Consider the following 21,118-nt stretch of genomic DNA (forward strand, 5'->3'; position numbering starts at 1 on the left):
CCTCGAACTCAGAAATCCACCTGCCTCTGCCTCCCAAGTGCTGGGATTAAAGGCATGTGCCACCACGCTAGGCTTAGAGGTGAGTTTTAATCTCTAGGTATTGGACAGTACTGTTAATAAATGGTGCAATAGCATGCCTTAGTTCCTCATACCTTTAAGCACTTACCACTGCTTGTCTTTTCTTCCAGATACCTAGTGAGTCTCACTTCCAGTATATAGCTCAGACCAGGTTTACACTGTATAGAAGGATACTGCATAGTGAATGTATAGTGAGTATAATAAAGGAATTAAACACATACATATAATCTAATACTAAAAAAAGGGACATTAACAGAAGAACTCAGAAACAAAATGACATGAAACAAACATAAAAGTACAAACAACATTAAAAAGACAGCAAAGTAGAATAGTAAGTTCCTTTCCAATTACTAGGTAGAAATTGGTAGAGTGCATTAAAACATGAATCAATATATGTTAACATAACACTGAGATTCGAAGTAGTGTCCTTTAAAGAAGTCATGATTGCCAAGGCTCAGAATCCTTCCGTGACATTTATCCTAGGTTCTCAGAGAGGCTGGTGTAGGGAGGGCATTATGCATCTAGAGTCAACTACTAGTCAACTCACTAGGGGGCTATCGTATTTTTAAATCATTAGATATGTTCAGGTGGATTGAGTATTTTTTATGTGATAAGTCTAATTGGTTTGCAGTATTCAAATCTGTTTTCCTGCTGGTTTCTATTTAATCTTTTTATCCTTTCTTGAAAGTGTGGTATTGAAATAGCTGAATGATCCATTTTCTGCTTTCATTGTCTTGTTATCAGTTTTGGATATTTTAGACTTCTGTTATGTGTATTTTTTTCTACAGTTGCTACATCAACTTGATTGTATTTTTCATCTGTACTTTTTTTGGTCTTATAGTTCATTTTGTCTGTTATCAGTGTAACTACTCCATCTCATTCCAGTATTTATGTACACTTCATTTTACATGAAGAAGCAACCACTTAGTCTTCATCTGTGTTTCTTCCTGGACTAAAGCTACTATGGCTATGATATTAGAGCTCCTGGCCTCTGCAGCAGATGTGAGAAGTAGGGCTGTGCTGTTGAATGTACCCAGACAATGGTCTTTCGTGACAGCAGTCAAGCCTAGGTGAGACGAGCACTCATGGCTGCTGCTGAGGAATCTGCTATCAACCCTGATGATATTTTCTAGTGCTGGTATTTCAAGCACGTATCTGTTATTATACCTAGATCTTTTACAGTATTTTCACCTCAAAAATTTGTTTAGCTCCTTTTTATTACTAATATTTTATATAGTGAAACATTAATTTTCATACTTTAGTACCTATTTTGGTTTATACTTTATTTTCAAATTTTATGTCTGAGAGTTTCGCCTATGTGTATTTCTGTACAACATGTGTGCTTTACCCTGAGTAGGCCAGAACAGGGCACTAGATCTCCCAGAACTGGACCTGTAGGCAGTTTTAAGCCTTATGTACATGCTGAGAACTGAACCTGGGTCCTCCCAAAGCACATTATGTGCTCTTTTCTGCTGAGCCATCTTTCAGATTCTTTAGTTCCTATTTAAAAAACATAGATTCTTCTAGTGTGCTGTGAACATGTGAGCATGCCACTGCCTGCCTGTGAAAGCAGTTCGCTTCTCTTTCTAGCACGTTGTAAGGGATTGAATTCCAGACATCAGGCACAGTTAGTAGCAAGGGCCTTTACTTGTAGAGCCATCTTGCTGGCTATTAACTGCCCACGCCTACTTCAGTGGTGGCTCACAACAGGCCTGAAAACCTGAGGAAAAGTCTCAAAGAGATTCAGCCTCCTGGAGTCCTGGCATTTCCAATAATCTATATACATGAACCCTATCCGCATGTTAGTATGGTGTATGCTCTCTCTCAATATTATTAATGCCTCTAAAGATTGAATTTATACCATAGGTGAAGTTTCCACTAGTGTTCCAAAGTCCTAAAAATTCCTTAAAGCCAGGAGCTCAGAATTCAGTGAAAAGGTTACTTTCATATGCAGGTATTTACCAAGACCTAGGAAATAGGGGGGTTGTGGTATTGCATTATTCATGAGAAGGTCTGCTAGTGCAGAACCCCCTGGTGCTAGCTTTCACAAGGCTCAAAGGAGTGACTAAGGTGTGAAATCCTTACCTGTCTTTAGCTGACCCTAGGCAGAACTGCTTTATCTTAACTGTAAACATTACCTGGCTCCAGTCCCTTTGAAGTCATTCCTCTGCTTTGTGTCAAGTAACTTCAATGTACTTTGCCTACTGTGACATCCTACCCCTTTGTTCTCTGTACTTTATAACACTGGTGTTCACTTTATGAGAAGGCATTCAGTTCTACACCCTCTCTCCTGTGAACTGTCTGTCACTCATCTGCCGAATCCTCCCTAACCTGCAACCAAGAGACCCGTTCCCCACAGATCAGGGACCCAAAGTGAGGTCCAGTCTGTGGCAATTAACCTTAGTTTTTTAGACATAACTTCTGTGTTCCAATATGAATAGTATATCCAAGAAAGTTTTGTCCGTGTCATGTGATGTTGCTGGGGAATTGTTAGATGAAGCCTAAATGAAACAGGAAGTAGTATTTTTCTACTATACCTAGATTGTTCAGAGTTCTGATCATGAATGTTAAATTTTTCTGCAGCTATTGAAATAGTCATGATTTCTGTCTGTTAGTTTGTTGTATCACATAATAATTTATGTACATTGAATGAACCTTCATCTCTGAGAGGAATCCTGCTTTTTGAATAGTCTGTTTGGTCACTTATTTATCATTGTAAATAATCTTTAATGTGATATTAGACTGATTGCTAGTATTTACTTGAAGGAAGTTTGCACATATTCACTAGAGGTAACTGGACTCTTAAGTTTTCTCATTGTCTTTCTTTGGCTTGATAATATCCATCCATTTGTGTCTTTAATAGAGAAACTTAAAGATAAAGAATAAAGTAATAACTGCATTAAGACATTAAGAAGTAATGGCTTTTACTTTGGCAGGTCTGGTACTGGTTTGTAAATCTAAAAGCTTGAACTCATTTACCTCTCCCTCTGCTAATAGGATACCTAAACAGGATGGGTGTTCTCCATGACATACAGCCAGGAACTAGGTCAGGAACTTGGGATGTCACGCATGGGCAACTTTGTCCCTTTGCCTTCTTTAGTCCTTCTTATTAGAATCCTAAAATCCCTTAGCTCTCACAAGGGATTTGGGGGTTTCAGCTACTCAGATTGATATTTCATTGAGGAAAAACTGCCGAGAGTCTTTACTGCTTGCTTTCCCCACCTTTTGTAAGTAGTACTGACATTTTTCTTGGGTTGTATTCTCAAACATGGTTAAGTTACTCAGAAACAATCTGATCCCCTGGGAATTTGTTTTAAGACCTTTTAGGCAGAACCAGAACAGTATCTTGATTCTTCCTGCAGTCGAGGCAAAGCCAGATGGGTGGCTTACCACTGTAACACCAACACTGGTGAGGTGGGAGATAGAGGCAGGAGAGTTTCCCTAGAGCTGGCAGCTGGCCAGCCTAGAGCTTGGGAACAGCGGCAACAAGATATTCTAGTCCCCAAAAGAACCAATTCCCAAAAGGTGTTCTTTGACCTCCATACGCATTCCATGCCATCTGCATGCCCCCACATACAGCCCAACACACACCATAGATACACACACACACACACACACACACACACACACACACACACACACACACAAAACCAACAAAAGTAAAATAGAACACACACACACACACACACACAAAACCAACAAAAGTTTAAATGGAGACACGTTGCAAATAGTGGGCATTTTAGAAATGGAAATAGAATACACCAGTTAATATACCTCTTGATATCCTTTTTGCTAGTATACGCATTAAAGACTAGTTTTATAAATGACAGGCTCATCAAGGAGAAAATGCTTAGGAACCACCATGTTTGTTTTGAGTATAGTTAATAAATACATAAATGAATTTTTGGAAGCAGGAAAGATGGCACAGAGGTTAAGAGCACTTGTTAGTCTCGCAGAGGACCCAAGTTCTGTTCCCAGCACATGGTAGCTAACAGCCACCTCTAACTCCGGTTCCAGGGAATCTGACACCCTGTTCTTCCCTCAGGTACACATATATGGTACACATACATGCATGTAAACAAAACACCCATACACAGGAAATAAATACCCTTAAAAAAAAAAAAAGAAGTTTTGTGGTTTTGGTATAGTGGATTGCACATGATAACCCAACACACTGAACTGTATATACCCGTACCCCCTCATAAGGGATTATTTTATGCAACAGCTCTGATAGATGGGAGAAGACCTTTAAAATCCTGTGTAACCCTTCTAATGGACTGAATCTATACAACTGGATAACAATGGAGAGTAAATAATAATAGTCTATATAGGAGTGTGTATATGTGTACATTTCAAAATGTGCCATTTTTTTTCTTCAGTAAACATGACGGTACACAAAAAGCTTTTGTGGAAAGTAGATTTAAGTAAATCTATATATATTTTTTGAGTATATTATTATTATTGTATGTGTATTATATTAGTATCTTAAACAAATGGCTCACAGAGAAGGGAGAAATATTTATAATAAGAAACTGTTATAGGTTCAGAATTCAAAGACAGGTCCTTCTGATACTCAAGAAAAACTAGCCCAATTGTTCTGAGGCTCCATAGATATTTTTTTTACTGAAGACATTTTTCCCCCAATCCTAACCTAAATCTGGTGGGTCCCCAAAGTATCTGATTTAATGAAGTTTAGATATTTTACATTTAGTTTTTGGTAGAGAAACTCAGGTGGTCTCAGTTGGTCTATTGTCCAACAGTGGTTATGAAGGTGATGCCAGAGTTGACAGTAGTGGCTGTTTCTATTACAGCAATACAGATGTTGAAAAGGGATATGAAAAGGTAAATGAGCCATTCAGTTGCAAACCTATCTAAAGCGATACTCAGCTGTGATTTCTCTATTATATTGGCAATTGTCTTAGTTGGTACTACTTTCTACCTTGTATTATATATTGATCACTATAATGTGTTCCACCCTCTTGTTCCTAATGGCTGTCTGCTTTTATTTATATCTTTTGTTCTTAATTAATCATTATGCTCAGTAACATTTTGCTAAATGAGAATAACAATTGAAGAGTACATACATAATTTTTCTTTGTATTAGATGAAATATTAAAAGTATTCTCATCTTTTTTTTTCCTTTCTTTTAGTGGTATGCAATCTGCATTAGTGATGTTGGAGATTATGAAGGCATCAAGGTTAAGATTGCAAATGCCTATGTTATCAAGGAGCATTTTGAGGTACTGATTGAAGTTCATGAATTTAGAAAGTCAGCATTTCTCTGAGCTGGTGTGTTTTACTTACCAATCATTATATATGGAACACATTACTGCATGTTTGTAGGCCAACTTCTTGGAAAGCCAAGACATGAGATTGTTCGAGCCTAGGAGTTAGGGACCCGTTGGAGGAAACAGAACAAGACCTATCTCATTAAAAAAAAAAAAAAAAATCACAAACCAAAGCCCAGTGGGATAGAACAATAATGGTTCACTATTTCTTCTAATTTTCTTCAATCTAACTTGTTAATGCTTCTGCCTTGACCCTGCTAAGGCCTCTTATATGCTTTTCTCAGCTAGGACTGGGAGGGTCAAGACGGCTTCTCACCTCTTCCCCCCACTTGACTTTTGTTACTGTTTAGTGGACTAGCCAGGGCTTCTCTACAAATAGGAATTGGCCTTTAAGAACGAATGTTTCAAAAGAAAAGTTCCAATGTGCAAACTTTTCAAACCATTTGTAAAACCAATTGATAACATCCTATTGCATTAAAAAATGCTACATATAGTGGCACATGCCTTTAATCTCAGTACTTGGAGGCAGAGATAGGCAAATATCTTTGAGTTCAAGGCCAGTCTGGTGTACACAGAGAGTTCCAGGACAGCCAGAGCTACACAGAGAAACCCTGTCTCGAAACAAAACAAAACAAACAAACAAAAAACAAAAAGCAAGCAAGCAAACAAAAAACCCAAAAACCATGGATGAGCCAGTTTCTGTGAAAGAAGGTTTGAGTGCTGGTGGTTAAACTCTAACCTTCAATACAACTGAAACAGTCCTCTTAGTAGTAATAATTGTGTTTAAGATCATGCAATGTAGTCAGGTGGTGATGGCACACACCTTTAATCCCAGTAGTTGGGAGGCAGAGGCAGGCAGATTTCTGAGTTTGAGGCCAGCCTGGTCTACAAAGGACAGCCAGAGCTATACAGAGAAACACTGTCTCAAAACAAAACAAAACAAAACAAACAAACAAAAAAACAAAAAAATCATGCAACATGTATTTTATGTTGTTTCATATTCTCCCTACAGTTGATTTACTTGTTTTTAGTAACCCTTGTTCAATGGTGAAAATTATATAGAAATCTATAGATTTCATACTCTATGTGCACACCATTTCATAATTCTCAGACAGAGAGCAAACAACCACAGAAATATTCAGCATTTAAAAATCGTTTATTGTAGCTCATTCAAACTACACATGAACCAACAGCACAGACAGGAGTTGGCTAGGTATGCTACTCAGGCACTCTGCAGGAGCTCACAGATAGAAGGCCCAGGTCCTAGGAAACCTAACTTCTGAAACAAGCACATTGCAGTTTACAGTTGCATGCTTCATATTTTAATATATCTGAATTAAGATTGCATTAGAGAATTAGTGGTACCTTACAGTATAAATTGGAAGTTGCATTCTTTATTTTTCTTTGATAATATGAGTGATTTGCCTGTTCGTAAGTGCACCACTGCATGCAGTACTGTTAGAAGATGGTGTCAGAACTCCAGGAAATGGAGTAACAGGTTGTAATGAACTTACTGGGAACCAAACCCAGATCCTCTGCAAAACTCTTATGTGCTGAGCTATCACTCCAGCCCTGGAAGCGATATTTTTATCCTTTTTAAAGTAATATATAAAATGACTATGTGCCATACTGATTTGGGGGTTTTGTTTGCTTATTTATTTAAGACATGTTATTGCTGTATAATCCAGACTGGTCTCAAAATCATACTCTTCCTAAATCAGCCTTACAGATTCTGGGACTTTAGGCATACATTACCATACCTGGCAATGCACTCATTTTGGTACCTTAGCTTCAGTAAAATACAGTACTATTACTTTGTATTTCAGAATATAGAGGTATGTCACACAAGGGACCCTCTGTAGTTCCCTTCCATTCCCTGGGTGTTCCATAACTGTCTGTTTTAATGAATCTTTATAACCCACTCCCCCTTTAAGCATATAACATGAGTTTCAACGAGAGCAATGAAAAATTGTAGAAAAGCATTTTAGTGACTATTTTTCAGTTTTTAACCACAAAAGAATAGGATGTGTTTGTTTCTGACTCAGTGCTGTAATGCTTCATATAAGTTTTCAAGTATATGCTTAAATATTTATACTTAGTATTTACATACTAAAAGATATTTTTATTTCCATTATTGCATTATTAACATCTTTGAGTTGGTTTTGGAAGGCAAATTAAGGCAAAAGGACAGCAAAGGCCCTTATTTGAAAGCACTCTGAAGGTTAGGTATAGGTCACTTGGTAGAGTGCTTGCTTAGCATGTCTAGATCTCTGGTTTTGCTTCCTAACACAGCAAAAACTGGGAAAGCCTGAGATCTCATGGGTTCCTACCAAGACACATGTGGCTAGCCTTACTCTAGTCATTGTGTCTGCCACAGCCATCAAGTTTTACTGCCTGTTATCACACTGTGAACAGTGAGCACAGCAATGATTCTACTAGACAACGCTGCTGCTAAGCACACTTTGTGACTTATTTCATTCTCACCACCATACTATAGGACAATTTTCTCTTTTGTTTTATTCATGGCATTGGGGATCAAACCTAAGGCCTCCAACATGCTAGGTAAATGCTTTACCTATACACTATACTCCCAATTAATTTTTTTATAAAAACAAAAATTTAGCTGCCACAAAAATACAGAATTTGCTAAGGTTATCAAGTCATTGAGCTCTGATTTGAGTCCCAGAAGTCTGTCTACAGTGTCATAACCTTAACCATAATATAAATATTTGAAATATAGTTCTTTATAGATCAAACAATAAGTGAAAATATAGGGTTATATTAGGAAGTTTTAATAAAAATAATCAGAGTAAATAATCTGTGAGAGTTCTTTAGTGGTTTTCAACAAACTAGCAGATAGTAGAATTAACTTCTTTAAAGTTTTTCTGCAGTGTGTGCTTTATAATAATTGATGTACTAAATACAGAGATTTTGTTGGCATGATGCTTTATACAGAGTATGTTCTATAAATAGCACTACTTTTACTTTTATTTTGGATATACATGGGAGAGTTTAACAAAATTTTTATATGAAGAAAATTACCTATTTTCAGGTGAGGTTATTGGGGGTGGGTAATACTAGGAAGACATTTCTTCAATATTCATTTAAAATTTGACAAAAGTGACATATTTATCTTTCCTTTTATCTTAAGCCTAAAAACTGTACTTCATTAAACTATTTCCAGATTTAGATTAATTTATGTGGGTTTTGTTTTGTTTTCTCACCTCCTATATCAATTTCTGAAACGTGTAAAATATATCTTTAAGTCTTTAGTAGTGTATTGAAACAAATTTAAGCAATTAAGAATATAGGCAAGGGACTGGAGAGGTGGCTCTGCAGTTAAGAGCACCGGCTGCTCTTCAGGGGGACCCAGGATCAGTCCCCAGCACGTGCATGACAGCTCACAACGGTCTTGTCATCCTGGTTCTAGGAGATCCAACATCCTCACAAGGAAGATACACGGAGGCAAAACACCAATACAATACACGTAAAAATAAAATCACTGCAAAAAGAATATGGAGCCAAGGAGATGGAGATGGCTGTCTAAAATACTTGACATGCAAGCATGAAGACCTGAGCTTAGCTTCCAGTATCCATATAAAATGTTAGTTGTGGAGGCATGCACTTATAATTCTAGTGTGGGCTGAAGCAAAGGCAGAAAGATCCTGGGGGCTTGCTGGCCAGCTGGTCTAGCCAGCCTGTAAGCTCCAGGTTTGGTTACAGCACCCCATCTTTAAGAACAAGGTGAAAAATGATTAGGGAGACATCTGGCTTTTAACCTTTCCCCTAACCACATGTCAGCACATAGGGGAGAGTGAGGGCAGTGAAGAGAAGGGAAGTGGATCATGAGGAAGAAAGCTGTAATTGATTAAAACGTGGATTTTGTGACTAGACATGGCTCAGTGGTTAAGAGTGTTGAGACTCCTTTCCCAAAGACCATGTTCAGTTCCCAGCCCCCAAATTAGGTACAACTGTCTATGGCCCCAGCTCCAAATGCCCCAACACCCTCTTCTAGCCTCCATGGATACCTGCACATATGTGACATGTATTCACACAGACACATACATACTTTAAAAAGTACATCTTTAAAATTCAGGGTTATAATTTTCTTTTTTAATTCACTGCTTCTTTTGTGTTTAGGAAGATTTTCTTATTTCTTAACAGAAAGCAATTGAGCTGAACCCTAAAGATGCTACTTCAATTCACCTTATGGGTATTTGGTAAGAAAATTTCAGTAATGTTTCTGTTCTATTTAGTGTGATTTTATTTCATAGTATGTATAAGCAGCTTATTATATAATTTATATGTAAGCAAAAATAAACTATTTAAAAATACTATTTACCAGTCAAGGATTAAATCATGAAATAGCACTGTGTATGTATCATTAGAACATAGGAAAAGTAGTCAAGCATGGTGGCGCACGCCTGCAATCCCAGCAATTAGGTAGTGCCAGGAAGAGTAGGAGTTCAAGTTCGTTGTAACCTACATAGGGAGATGGAGGCCGTATTGTTCACATGAGACCGTGTCTCAAAACCCACTTTCTTACCACCAGAAAAATAAAAACCCCAAGAAAAGTAAAAGTACTTTAGGACTCTTTTGTAGACCTTTACCTTTCCTTTCTTGGAAAAGACCTCATTTCCCATGCTAAGGAAAACTGCAGTAGTATAAATACAGCCGGTTGTCACATGAATTTTTTTATTTTCAAAATATGGCAGATTGAGATTTGATTAATCTGGAAAACTATGTAATCTTTCTTCAAGTTTCAGTGTGATCTTGTGTCTGAGAAATTACTTTACTGGTATGAGGGCATACAAATGTTTTAAATATTTGCTGTTATAAAAGTCCAACAAACTCTTTTATAAAAGTAATAAGTACTTTTCACATTAAAATACCCACTGTAGATTAATAATTATCAAAAGACAGCTACTTAATCAGTAAGCAGGCATGTGATAAAATCTATGCCTCAAGGAGTTCAAGTCCCTTGTCAAAGATCCCAAACAGGTTTTTATATACTTCAGAAAGCTGTAAACATTTTTGGATATTAATCATCAACTTCACCCTTTTTAATGGGCACAAATTACTGGCTGTTATTGTTATTCATGCATAGTACATTAGTTTTATCATTTAAAAGAATTCTGAACTTCCTTATGTCAATACTAGTAGTAGTAATCCAGGCATAAGCCCTTCAGTAGCAAGGAGGAGGCAGAAGGATTAGTAGTTCATGGCTAGCTTGGGGTACATATTAACATAACGAAATCTCAAAAGAAAACATAAATTGTAATAGCAATCCTGTATCACTTAGTTGTTCTAAGGAACGAATAAGACAGAGTAATATTGACCTGTACCTGGCACAAAGTGACCACTATTGTTGATAGTTAATCACAAAGTAGACCCAACTCCTGTTCTCATCAGTCTCCAAATAATTCAGTATAAATATTAACTTCATCATATAAAGTTCAAATTATATATAAATATAACATTAGATTCCTTTTTTAATGTCTGCTAAGATATTTGGTTCTCTCAAAAAAAGGTACAATTTGAATGCATAAAACCATCTCTTCCCGTGTAGGTGCTATACATTTGCTGAAATGCCTTGGTATCAAAGAAGAATTGCTAAAGTGCTGTTTGCAAATCCTCCTAGTTCCACCTATGAGGAGGTAGTATGATGTCCTTTCTTAAGTTAGTACTGATTTCTTAACTACAGTACCATTCTACAGAGTCCACACATATGGAGATCTGATTCTCTGAGGGACTTGAGCAAGTTTCTAATGATCCAATTCAACAGTATCACAAAGGCTTAATACTTACTGTCCAGGACTGGTGAGTGCTTTTTTTTTCTTGTTTAGGTGAGTGGCTGATAATTCTGGTATACTGTCAGCTAGAGTAGCTAATGGCTAAAACAGACCTCAGTTTTCTGATTGTAATTTATACCATGTAGAAGCCAAAAAGTAGAATAATACTGTGATTCTTACCCAGCAAGTTTTAGAGATAATATGTATATATAGAAAGTCAGAGAAATAAAGAACATGTAAGAAGTAAGGAAAAAATTCTTGTGTGAAAGGCTCTTCATATTTTAAAGGTTGTTTGCTTTTCTTATAAAAATAAAATTTAAAAATCTGTAGGTAAACTTTAAAGTTCACCCTCCCAACCTTTGTGCTGGGGTTTGAACTCCTTTCCATTCCTACTGGGTGAAAATCCTGAGTTTACTTAGTCACCTAATTTTCAAAATGTATAGAAACTGACAACTGAAAAATTATCCTAGTATTTTCTTCTCATATTAATGAATATTTGTTGTTGTTTGCCCCTATGGTATATGGATCTATGGTATACAAGTGAATATTCTAGGATGTGGTTTCTTTCCATTCTCAGCCAAAACCAACACACACACACACACACACACACACACACACACACACACACACACACACACACTCACTCACACACACCCTACCTACCTCACAAAATATAAGCAGGGTATTATGAATGAATTCATCATTTAATTTAGTTTGTGTACAAAGCAACCATTATTACTTGTAAGAAAGGTAATAGCTAAATTACACATGATCACTTTCTTAACTTTGTGCAAGGATAGTTTGGTACTACCTCTGCGTAGTAACCAGAAAACTATTAGAAGTGATTCTCATTATGAAAATCCCAGTCTTTGATTATTTAATAGTTATATTCAGCCTATGATACTCTCCGTGTTGACCTTATTATTTGTTTTATAATTACTTACTCTCTGAAACCTTTAATACTACGAATCAATCTTCAAAAATACTTTCTTTTAAAGTTACTGAGTCTAATTCTTTCTATTTTATTTGTACGCTTTGTATTCTTAACAGGCCTTAAGATATTTTCACAGAGCAGAAGAAGGTAAAATACTTTTATTCCAGCTATTAATATAATATTGCCTAAGTGTTTACTATGTCATAGAATATTTTAAATCAAGAATTTGCTGTATCATTCACATTGGATGTTAGACAAACTTAAACTAAAAAGAAAAAAATTATGTATTTGGGTATTTCTCCTGAATGTATGTCAGTGTATGCCTGGTGCCCTTGGAGAGCAGAAGGCATTCTCTTAGGACTGGAGTTAACAGATAGTTGTGAGTTGCCATGTTGGTGCTGGGAATTCAACCCAGGTCTCCTGGGAGAGCATCCGGTAATTTAAAACTGGACAAGCCCTCTCTCTAGCCCCAAATTTTAATTTTTAAAAATAGGAGTTTTTTAAAAATAGGAATTTAAGGGTTGGCAGTCCTGAGTAACGCTGCTAACGCTGTGCTTGTTCCTTTGCTCCTGGAGTCATGTCCTTGCTGGGTCCACTCACACATCTGATTTATGAGCGGTCACTTTTCCTAAGTTAAAGGTTGCCCTAGTTCTAGTCCAGAAGCCCCTCCCATAGTCTGTCACCCACACCTCCTATATCAGCCTCCTTATTCTCACGTGTGTGTGTGTGTGTGTGTGTGTGTGTAAGCCTGTACATATGGATAAGGTGGGATGTTTTTCCCCCTTTTTGGCTCATGATTATCTTTGTATTGCTTACATACAGTACTTGGATGACTTCCTAGATGAAGAAGTGAATACTTAAATCAGTGTACTTAACCGTAAAATGTTTAAATTAACAAAATTAAAGGACTTTGAGTTTTAAGCAAAAGTAGTTTATCATAAATTGTATCCAGGAAAAAGTAGGCTTTATTCTTTTTTAAACTCATGTGCCAGGCATGTGTCCTATTACTAAGTGCCACTCCTGGCCTGAGAAAGCATGCTTGGCATACAGAAAGACTAAGATTACTAGGAGGAAACTATGTGAAGAGTCAGGGGAACGAGAGCTGAGTGTGATGGTGTGTGTCTGTGGTTATCAGCACTCAGGAGGCCGAGACACTATGCCATTGAGTTTGTAAGTTCCTGGCTCACTTGGAGTACACTACAGAATTCTGTCCCAAGAAAAAGAATTATTTTGAACTTTATTCATAAGCTTCTTAAAATTATTTAACATATAATTGTCCATATTTATGGAGCATTGGCATATCTATTGGAGCAAGTGTTGAGTAGGCTGTCCTAGTTCCCTACTGTGCTGGATTCTGTGGGTCCCTTATCCAGCCTTCGTCTCTTCCTCCTCCTTCACAGCTTCTAATAACACTCATCTGCTCTCACTTTCCTGGGCTTTGTTTGCACTTTTCTTTCAACCAGTAATATTCTCAGCCTTTTCTGTTCAAAATCCCATTCATCCTCCAAGATGCTTAACTCTTACTTCGTTGTTTTCTTATGTGGTTTCTTGTAGCGATGTTAATTTTATACCTGGTAAACCATTTAGTTGTGTTCATGTTACCCTCTATGCCTAAGTATAAGAGACATTTAGCAAATGAAGATCAAATCATGTTAACCATGATTTCATTCATGCACTAACTCACTGAACAGATGTTATTTCCCCTACACTGTTCTAGGCAATTGGAATGTAATAATGATGGGTGGTTTAAAAAGAAAATAGTTCTTATATAGCCCATGTTCTATCAGCATGAAGATACTTTAAAGTGAGACCGTGGTATAATGATGTGCACAGTCCATATGTACATTCAATACATCATAATTACTTTAGGGATTTTTTGAGATAAGAACATTTGAACAAAAAAGTATATTAGCCTAATCATTGTTTAATCACACAGTTTTTATTAGAATTCAGACCAAAATATTAAAACTATAAAAATAAAGACACTATTTCTCTGGAGCTGACTTTGTTTCCCCTTTTTATGTACAGTGGATCCAAACTTCTACAGCAAAAACTTGCTGCTTTTAGGAAAGACATACTTGAAGCTAAACAACAAAAAGCTTGCTGCATTCTGGTTGGTAAAAGCCAAGGGTTATCCAGCACACACCGAAGAAGATAAACAGGTAAAATATCTATAATAAAGTAAGGCAGACAGGCTTTCTTTCAGGCATTAGTAAATTAATGAACTGAGAACATCTTTAAAAGAGAAATTGTTTAAATGCATAGTATTGTGGAAAGCTCATACAAGTGTTCATTTGTATATATACCTTTACACTTTACCATCATTTATCATCAAATGCCATAGGCTGCTTGCTGCACTGTAGAATTGGTGTACATTTACAATGTATATCTCATCAGAGGTTGTTTCTAAATCATAAAAGTCAGCTTGGCTATAGGTGCTTACTAACACGCACAAGGACCTGGATCAAATTTTGACACTGCAGGGGAGTAAGACTGGGGACAGGGTTTGGAGGGTTAAGGAAATGAACTAGAGCTCTTTTAGAATCTCATCTAATCATCGCTATCAGGAGACCTTATTCTTACCATGTCCTATCTCTGTTATCTTGAAACTCTCAGAAACTAGTCTATTTATAAACTTAAGCTTTATAAATTAAGCTGCACCATGTATATGTAACATGTGTTTTTCACTTTAGATACAGACAGAAGCTGCTCACTTGCTTACAGGTTTGTGACAAGAACTGAGAACATTTTGGAGAAAGCAACAACATACCTAATACTTTGTATTTCACTGATTTATAAACATGATACATTAACCATCATGACTGTATGGCTTTTTTTCTCAATTCTTTTATGTGTGACCATTTTAAAAAATAAATGTAAAAAATTCTGGGTTTTTCACAATAAGAAACTGCCACAGTGTGCCCTAAGAGTGGCAGTAATACATCTCCCTGGTTCAGACAGACATTTGGAACACCAAGAGAAAAAAAAAATGGTATGGGATAATGGGTTGAATTTGTTATTTGACAAATTGTAATCCTACTTAGAATGGAGGGACACAGATTTCGGGATTAAAGGAAATAGATATTTACCAGGCAGAGTACTAAACCTTGAGTCTGAAATGCCACCACTGTAAACTTAACTTTTTGCAACAACTAGAGCTGAATGAATATGAGACTGTGTATTTTCCCCCCAAAATCATGAGAATTGTAATGTTAAATAAATTACAGCAAAATGTGTAGGTGTGTGTTGTTCCTGTTTTACCATGTAAACTTTAAGATATAAACATGGAAGTACATCCCATACTTGGATTTAAGGTATTAATATTTTGTTATGCCATTTTTGTATGTGTATATCTATTCACATATAATGTATCTTTAAACCTTTGAAACTGCAGATTTTATCATATCCTTAAGAAACTCAGCTGCTTTTCAAAATAAGTACATCTTTCAAAGCAAATAAAATTATATTATCACACCTATTACATCACCTCCAAATAAGACATACTCCAATTTCCTTAACTATCCCCAAACCTTCTGCTTTTGGAAATCAGGATGGGATCTGCAGCACTGTTTAAATACAGAAAATCTCTCCCCAACTCTTACAAGACTTTTTTGAGAGGCCAGTGCAATTGTTATTATCAACTGTCCTTCAGGCCAGATCAACCTCTGAGAATCATGTTCCATCTTGTCTTCTGGGACTCCAGTTAACTATATTCAGTCTTCTTTGGCTTTCTATTCATGACTTTGAAATCAACTGAGCATCATCTGCCGAGTCCATCACCGTTTTGACACACTTTGTTTTGCCTTAGGTGGTTTGAGTTCTTAAACGTGTGGTGACTGTCTTCATTTTGTTTTGTTTTTTTCTTCATTTTCCCCTTCCTATATTGTCTAGTTATGAACTAGAGCTACTTTTCATATTCAGTTCACTGAATTCATATTAGTATTATTATGCTAGCATTAAGATACAGGTCCTTGCACTTCTTAAGTAAGGGTTTTACCAGATGAATATGCCCATTGCTCCTGTGGATTTATTTGATAGAATGGCTTTTCTAGTACAATTCTTGTTACTAGCACAAAGTTCTGGAATTTTAACGTAGCACTCACAAGAAAGTTATTTCTCTGAAGTTATTTTTGTGAAATGAAGTATTTTTTCCAGTAGTATAGACTTTTATGGATGGGAATCTATCTTTTGATACTTTAGAACTTTATTTTAAAATAAGACTCACAATAAATTAGATAATGTAGTACAAGCGGGTTCTAAATACCCATCTTTCTCTACGCCTTTGGGTGCAACTAAGGTATAGAACCGAACTAAGAAACACACTGGTATGATCTATAGACTTTTAGATGTCCTCACTTCATGTCTAGCTCTTACTCTTAATAGCGTTATTTTATAGATTTTTATAACTACCACCACAGGCAGGATATGGATGTTTCATGTAAGAGACCTAGTGCTCTTTATAGTCATACCTAACCACCTTCAGTCCTCTCACATTCCAGACACACTACAACTAATCTACTATATATTTGCCATTTTAAGCCTCTTCGGCAAATGTAATCTTATAGAATATGATCTTTTAAGATTGTGCCTTTTTACTTAGCCAGACCCTCTAATAACTAAGTCCAAGCAATAGTTTTTCCTTTTAGTGTTAATATTTTATTACATGAATATACCACTTTATCCATCTGTTGAAGGTGTTTAACTTTTTAAAATTTGTGGCTATTAAAAATAAAGGCATTTACAGTGATAGTTATTGTGGCATTGTTTACAAGCAAGTTATGGAATCAGTGTAGACATCCACCAAGTGGACAAACAAAATGTATATATTTACAAATCAGTTTTATTCAGTCATAGAAAGTGAAATTACCTTATTTGCAGTCAAAGGATGGAATTGAAGATGATCTTATTAAGCCATTATAGGATCAGGTGGATACTGCATGTGGATCCAATTTTTTTTTTTTTTAAAGACATCAAAGTAGAAGGCAGATTACTTGAGAGGAAAAAGGAGGTTAACATACTATAGACACAGGCAATGGGTGACTGCCTCTCCTTAAGTATGTCTGCTGTCTTTGAGGATGTTCGAAACCTGAATTAGGGTTTGTTTATTGGTAGTGTAGTGGATGAGGGGCCCAGGCTTCGGAGCACACCAGGAGAAAGCTGGGGGTCTTTTTGGTTATTTGGTTTCCCTCTGTCCCCTCATGTTCAGCACTGAACCTTTGTCACTTCTTGATAATGTGGCCTACCAACAGGCAATGGATGCTACAACACAACATGGATTGGTAAGACTCGTCTTGTTTCTTAAGAAACATAATGAAAACAAGACACAACGTTAAGCCAGGCGTGGTGGCGCACGCCTTTAATCCCAGCACTTGGGAGGCAGAGGCAGGCGGATTTCTGAGTTCGAGGCCAGCCTGGTCTACATAGTGAGTTCCAGGACAGCCAGGGCTATATAGAGAAACCCTGTCTCAAAAAACCTAAAAAAAAAAAAAAGACACTACCTTAATCACAAGGACCAAGAGAATTGAGTGTTCATGAAAAAGACGTAGAATTAATACTAAAAAACAAATACCACCATTTTAATTACATTCTGTTGAATTTTGGAGTCAAACTTTTAGAATTTAGGAAATAGCACATTTAGATTGGTATCAAATCCCCAGTTGACTTTAAACTTGATTTCTATGTCCAACACACTAAGAAAAGTTGGATATGTTACAGGAGAACTTTTATTTCATGTTTCAACAACTAATTAGTTACTTCAGTGTTTACTAGATTATGTTATGTTTAATTAAATGTTAGGATCCAGTAAGCCTGCAGTAAACTACATTTGTCTGGCATCAGTTTCCTCTGAATACTGTAGTGCAGGAACCATGACTGGCCACCAGTGCAATGTTAGGCCTCCTTTGAGAAAATGAACAGATAGTAGTAATATAGCAGGGCCATCACATGGTTCTACAAAAACAATAGCCTCCTAAAGTTACAGTTTAGGGCATGCAATAGTAAGACTGTTCAGATTCAGGGAAACCAAGTTACAGCTCCCTCCTATATGTCAGGAGCTTTCTCAGTTCAGAAGTAGATTACTAGTTAGGGTCTTTTTGAACCCCAAACACAACCAAGGTTGTCTGTTGATGGAGTGGATATACAACACCTAATTTAGAACTCCTAGACCTAGGAGGATAATTGAAGTCAGCTGGAGAAAAGGGTAATAACATTTTCATTTTCTAAAACAAATAGTAGCTTCTTTCCCAAAGACAGGTAGGTGATGCCGGGAGGTGGTGGCGCAGGCCTTTAATCTCAGCACTTGGGAGACAGAGGCAGAGGCAGGTGGATTTCTGAGTTCGAGGCCAGCCTGGTCTCTAGGACAGCCAGGGCTATACAGAGAAACCCTGTCTCAAAAAACCAAAAAAAAAAAAAAAAAAAAAAAAAGACAGGGAGGTGACTGAGCTGATTGGTAAAACTGTTTTAAGCCGATGATCCATTCATTCCCTAAGCTCAATTTATTGGTGATATTGGGAACTGTCACTATAATAAATCATCATTATTAACCCGTCTCTCAGTCCTCCTCACCTCCAACGTTCTCTAACTGTATTCAGTGGGCCAAGTGTGGAGGGTCCAGTTCAGAAGAGAGATGGGAAGGAGAGACAGCAGGAGATGAATCTCTTTTAAGACTTTAAGTTCACTACTGAGTAGATAAACAGGTCTATAGGTCTGAAATCTATAACTGGTTTGAAAGATTAAGAGTCTGATGAGGTCTGCAAACTAGTCTTTCCCAGAAGGCTGGTTTGATCTTGTGGGTTCTGTTACTCACATGAGGTAACTTAACAAAAGGGACGAGCTCCCTGAAATAGTACCTGAAAGCAACCTTAAACCATATCTGCAAAGGGATGGTCTCAACATACCTCCACTGAATGAAAGCCGATACTTTCTATCATAGCACGTTTATTATTTTACAGAAGAATTTATGCAGGACTTTTGAAGACTGGCCATCATTTATTATATAACTTGTCATATATTAGAATTAAAAAATTCTTTTAAGCTTGAGAATAACCAGATTTCCTAGAGTTTATTCAACTAAGTAGACTACTGCTTTTATTTGTGAATTCTGAATAAAACTGAAGAACATAATCTAAAGTAGAAAAATAAAATCTTCGCAAAACTAAACTAGTGGATAGAAGTTATAATTCTAAGTGAACTTCATAGTTACAAAAATTTAAGTTAATGAACTTTGCAGTGCATATTGAAACAATAAAAATGGAAATTAATGTTTTATATTAATTAGGAAGCCCAGTTTGCTAAAAATAGCAATATCATTCACATTAGATTTTAATTTTTTTCATACACCATGAATGCCCTTATAATGAAAAAAAATCAGTGTTATTTGGAGAAAACTTGCTCTATATAAAATAGGGAGCACAAAGAATTCTTTTAATATACCTACTGAATTTAGAAACAATTTTGATTTTGTAAGGAAGGGGTGGGGACATTCAAACACTAATAAAAAGTACTTAGTGTGAGTGTTTAAATACTTCTGCAGCTTTTCAATCCATTTATAACATCTCTGATTTCATACAAGTAAACCTAGTGCACAAAAGCAGCCAAGCTCAGTACCTTTTATGTATCCCTAAGTATTAAACTATCAAATCATTATCAACTGAATTTGAAGAACATTACAAGTTTAAAAATGTAAGTATAGAAATGCCTGATTCTTTAAACTTACACAAATACCCAACATCCAAAAGTAATATGTAAATAGACCTCTGCTGTTCTGCAAATCCATTCCAGCTGCTCCTAGACACTACTGGATCTATTACACGACTTCTGTGTTTACTGATGTAGCAATGGTGTGATTTAAACAAACAAACACTATTCATTTAGTACAACTTAATAAGTTGAAGTGCTTGTCTTCAGAAAAGCCGGCAGCGATTTAAAAAATACACTTAAAGTAAGAGGGGCTTAAGCCCTAAATACCTTCCAGAACAGCCATGCAGCTAAACACAATCCAATGTCACCTAGGGAGAAAAACATGAAACATCTGCACTTTTCCCCTGTATAATAGAAACAAGGCAAAGCAAATTCAGAGTTTTGTGAATGAACGGCTGCCATGTTTAATACACCTGGCGCTCTATAAAACTAGAGCCACTGTCATATATGGTTATATAGATATATACTTTTTAATAAATTCTCTTGCTTGCGTCAAAATTTAAAGATGGTTTTTTTTTTCCTGGTCAGTCATTTAAAGGGAACAATAAATAAAGTAGAAAATGATGAAATGTTTTGCATATTTCTGTGGAAGAACGGAAAACATTTATACTTTGAAAGGTTCAGAAAGTTAACTGTACAGAATGAACAGCTTATATACACTATCTGTGCAATTTTTCTTGGCTGGGGTATTTAAATGCAAGAGCTCCTCCAAGACAAGTCACATTCATTCTTGTCCAAATCCCTCTGTCTCTTCTATTGCAAAAAGAAGTTTTTCCTTTAGTTGTTCATAACTCTTATATGGTGGTAGATCCAAGCGATTAAAACTGAACAAAAACAAAAACAAAATCAGACATTTTCAATGAAATAAACTGAAGATATTTCTAATATAGTATTCTTTAACAGTACATTGAAACCTGAATATTATGTATGTAAAAACTTTGCCAAAGGTATCCTAACAATTTAATATAATAACTAGTATACTAACACATCTAAATTAAATAAAGGAATCTATATAAAATTTAAGACATAAAACATCTATATATTTGCCAAAGAATAATGGTATTACAAATAATGTCAACATTATAAAGACTGGATTTAAAATGTGTTTCCTTTTGCTATTCTGTTGTCATGGGTGATGAAGTTCCGTAATTTTTCTTAGGATAGTTAATTTCATCCATCCACTCATTCATTCATTTTCTGAGAAGATGTTCCAGTAGCTGGTAATACACTGACTGATAGGCACAGTCAGTAAATACATATATACTTTTGTCTCCTTAAATAATTTCACCACATTAGATTCTAATCTACAGACTGACCATTTTCCAGTC

At 36.2% G+C, this 21,118-nt stretch overlaps 2 protein-coding genes across 2 annotated transcripts in view; one reads left to right on the top strand and one right to left on the bottom strand.

Moving 5' to 3' along the window:
• Positions 1-14,911, top strand: part of Rmdn1 (regulator of microtubule dynamics 1) — a 33,828-nt gene extending 18,917 nt beyond the window's left edge. Inside the window, exons 5-10 of the mRNA XM_021222245.2 lie at positions 5,229-5,318; positions 9,531-9,586; positions 10,936-11,023; positions 12,209-12,239; positions 14,121-14,254; positions 14,786-14,911. Of these exons, the coding sequence (XP_021077904.1) occupies positions 5,229-5,318; positions 9,531-9,586; positions 10,936-11,023; positions 12,209-12,239; positions 14,121-14,254; positions 14,786-14,824 (438 nt within the window). The 3' untranslated portion in view covers positions 14,825-14,911. The remainder of the gene's footprint in view (positions 1-5,228; positions 5,319-9,530; positions 9,587-10,935; positions 11,024-12,208; positions 12,240-14,120; positions 14,255-14,785) is intronic.
• Positions 14,912-20,019: 5,108 nt separating this feature from the next.
• Positions 20,020-21,118, bottom strand: part of Wwp1 (WW domain containing E3 ubiquitin protein ligase 1) — an 87,077-nt gene continuing 85,978 nt past the window's right edge. Inside the window, exon 25 of the mRNA XM_021221937.2 lies at positions 20,020-20,614. Coding sequence (XP_021077596.1) covers positions 20,515-20,614 — 100 coding nt within the window. The 3' untranslated portion in view covers positions 20,020-20,514. The remainder of the gene's footprint in view (positions 20,615-21,118) is intronic.

The sequence above is a fragment of the Mus pahari genome, chromosome 22 (genome assembly GCF_900095145.1).
Source record: "Mus pahari chromosome 22, PAHARI_EIJ_v1.1, whole genome shotgun sequence".
NCBI lineage: Eukaryota > Metazoa > Chordata > Mammalia > Rodentia > Muridae > Mus > Mus pahari.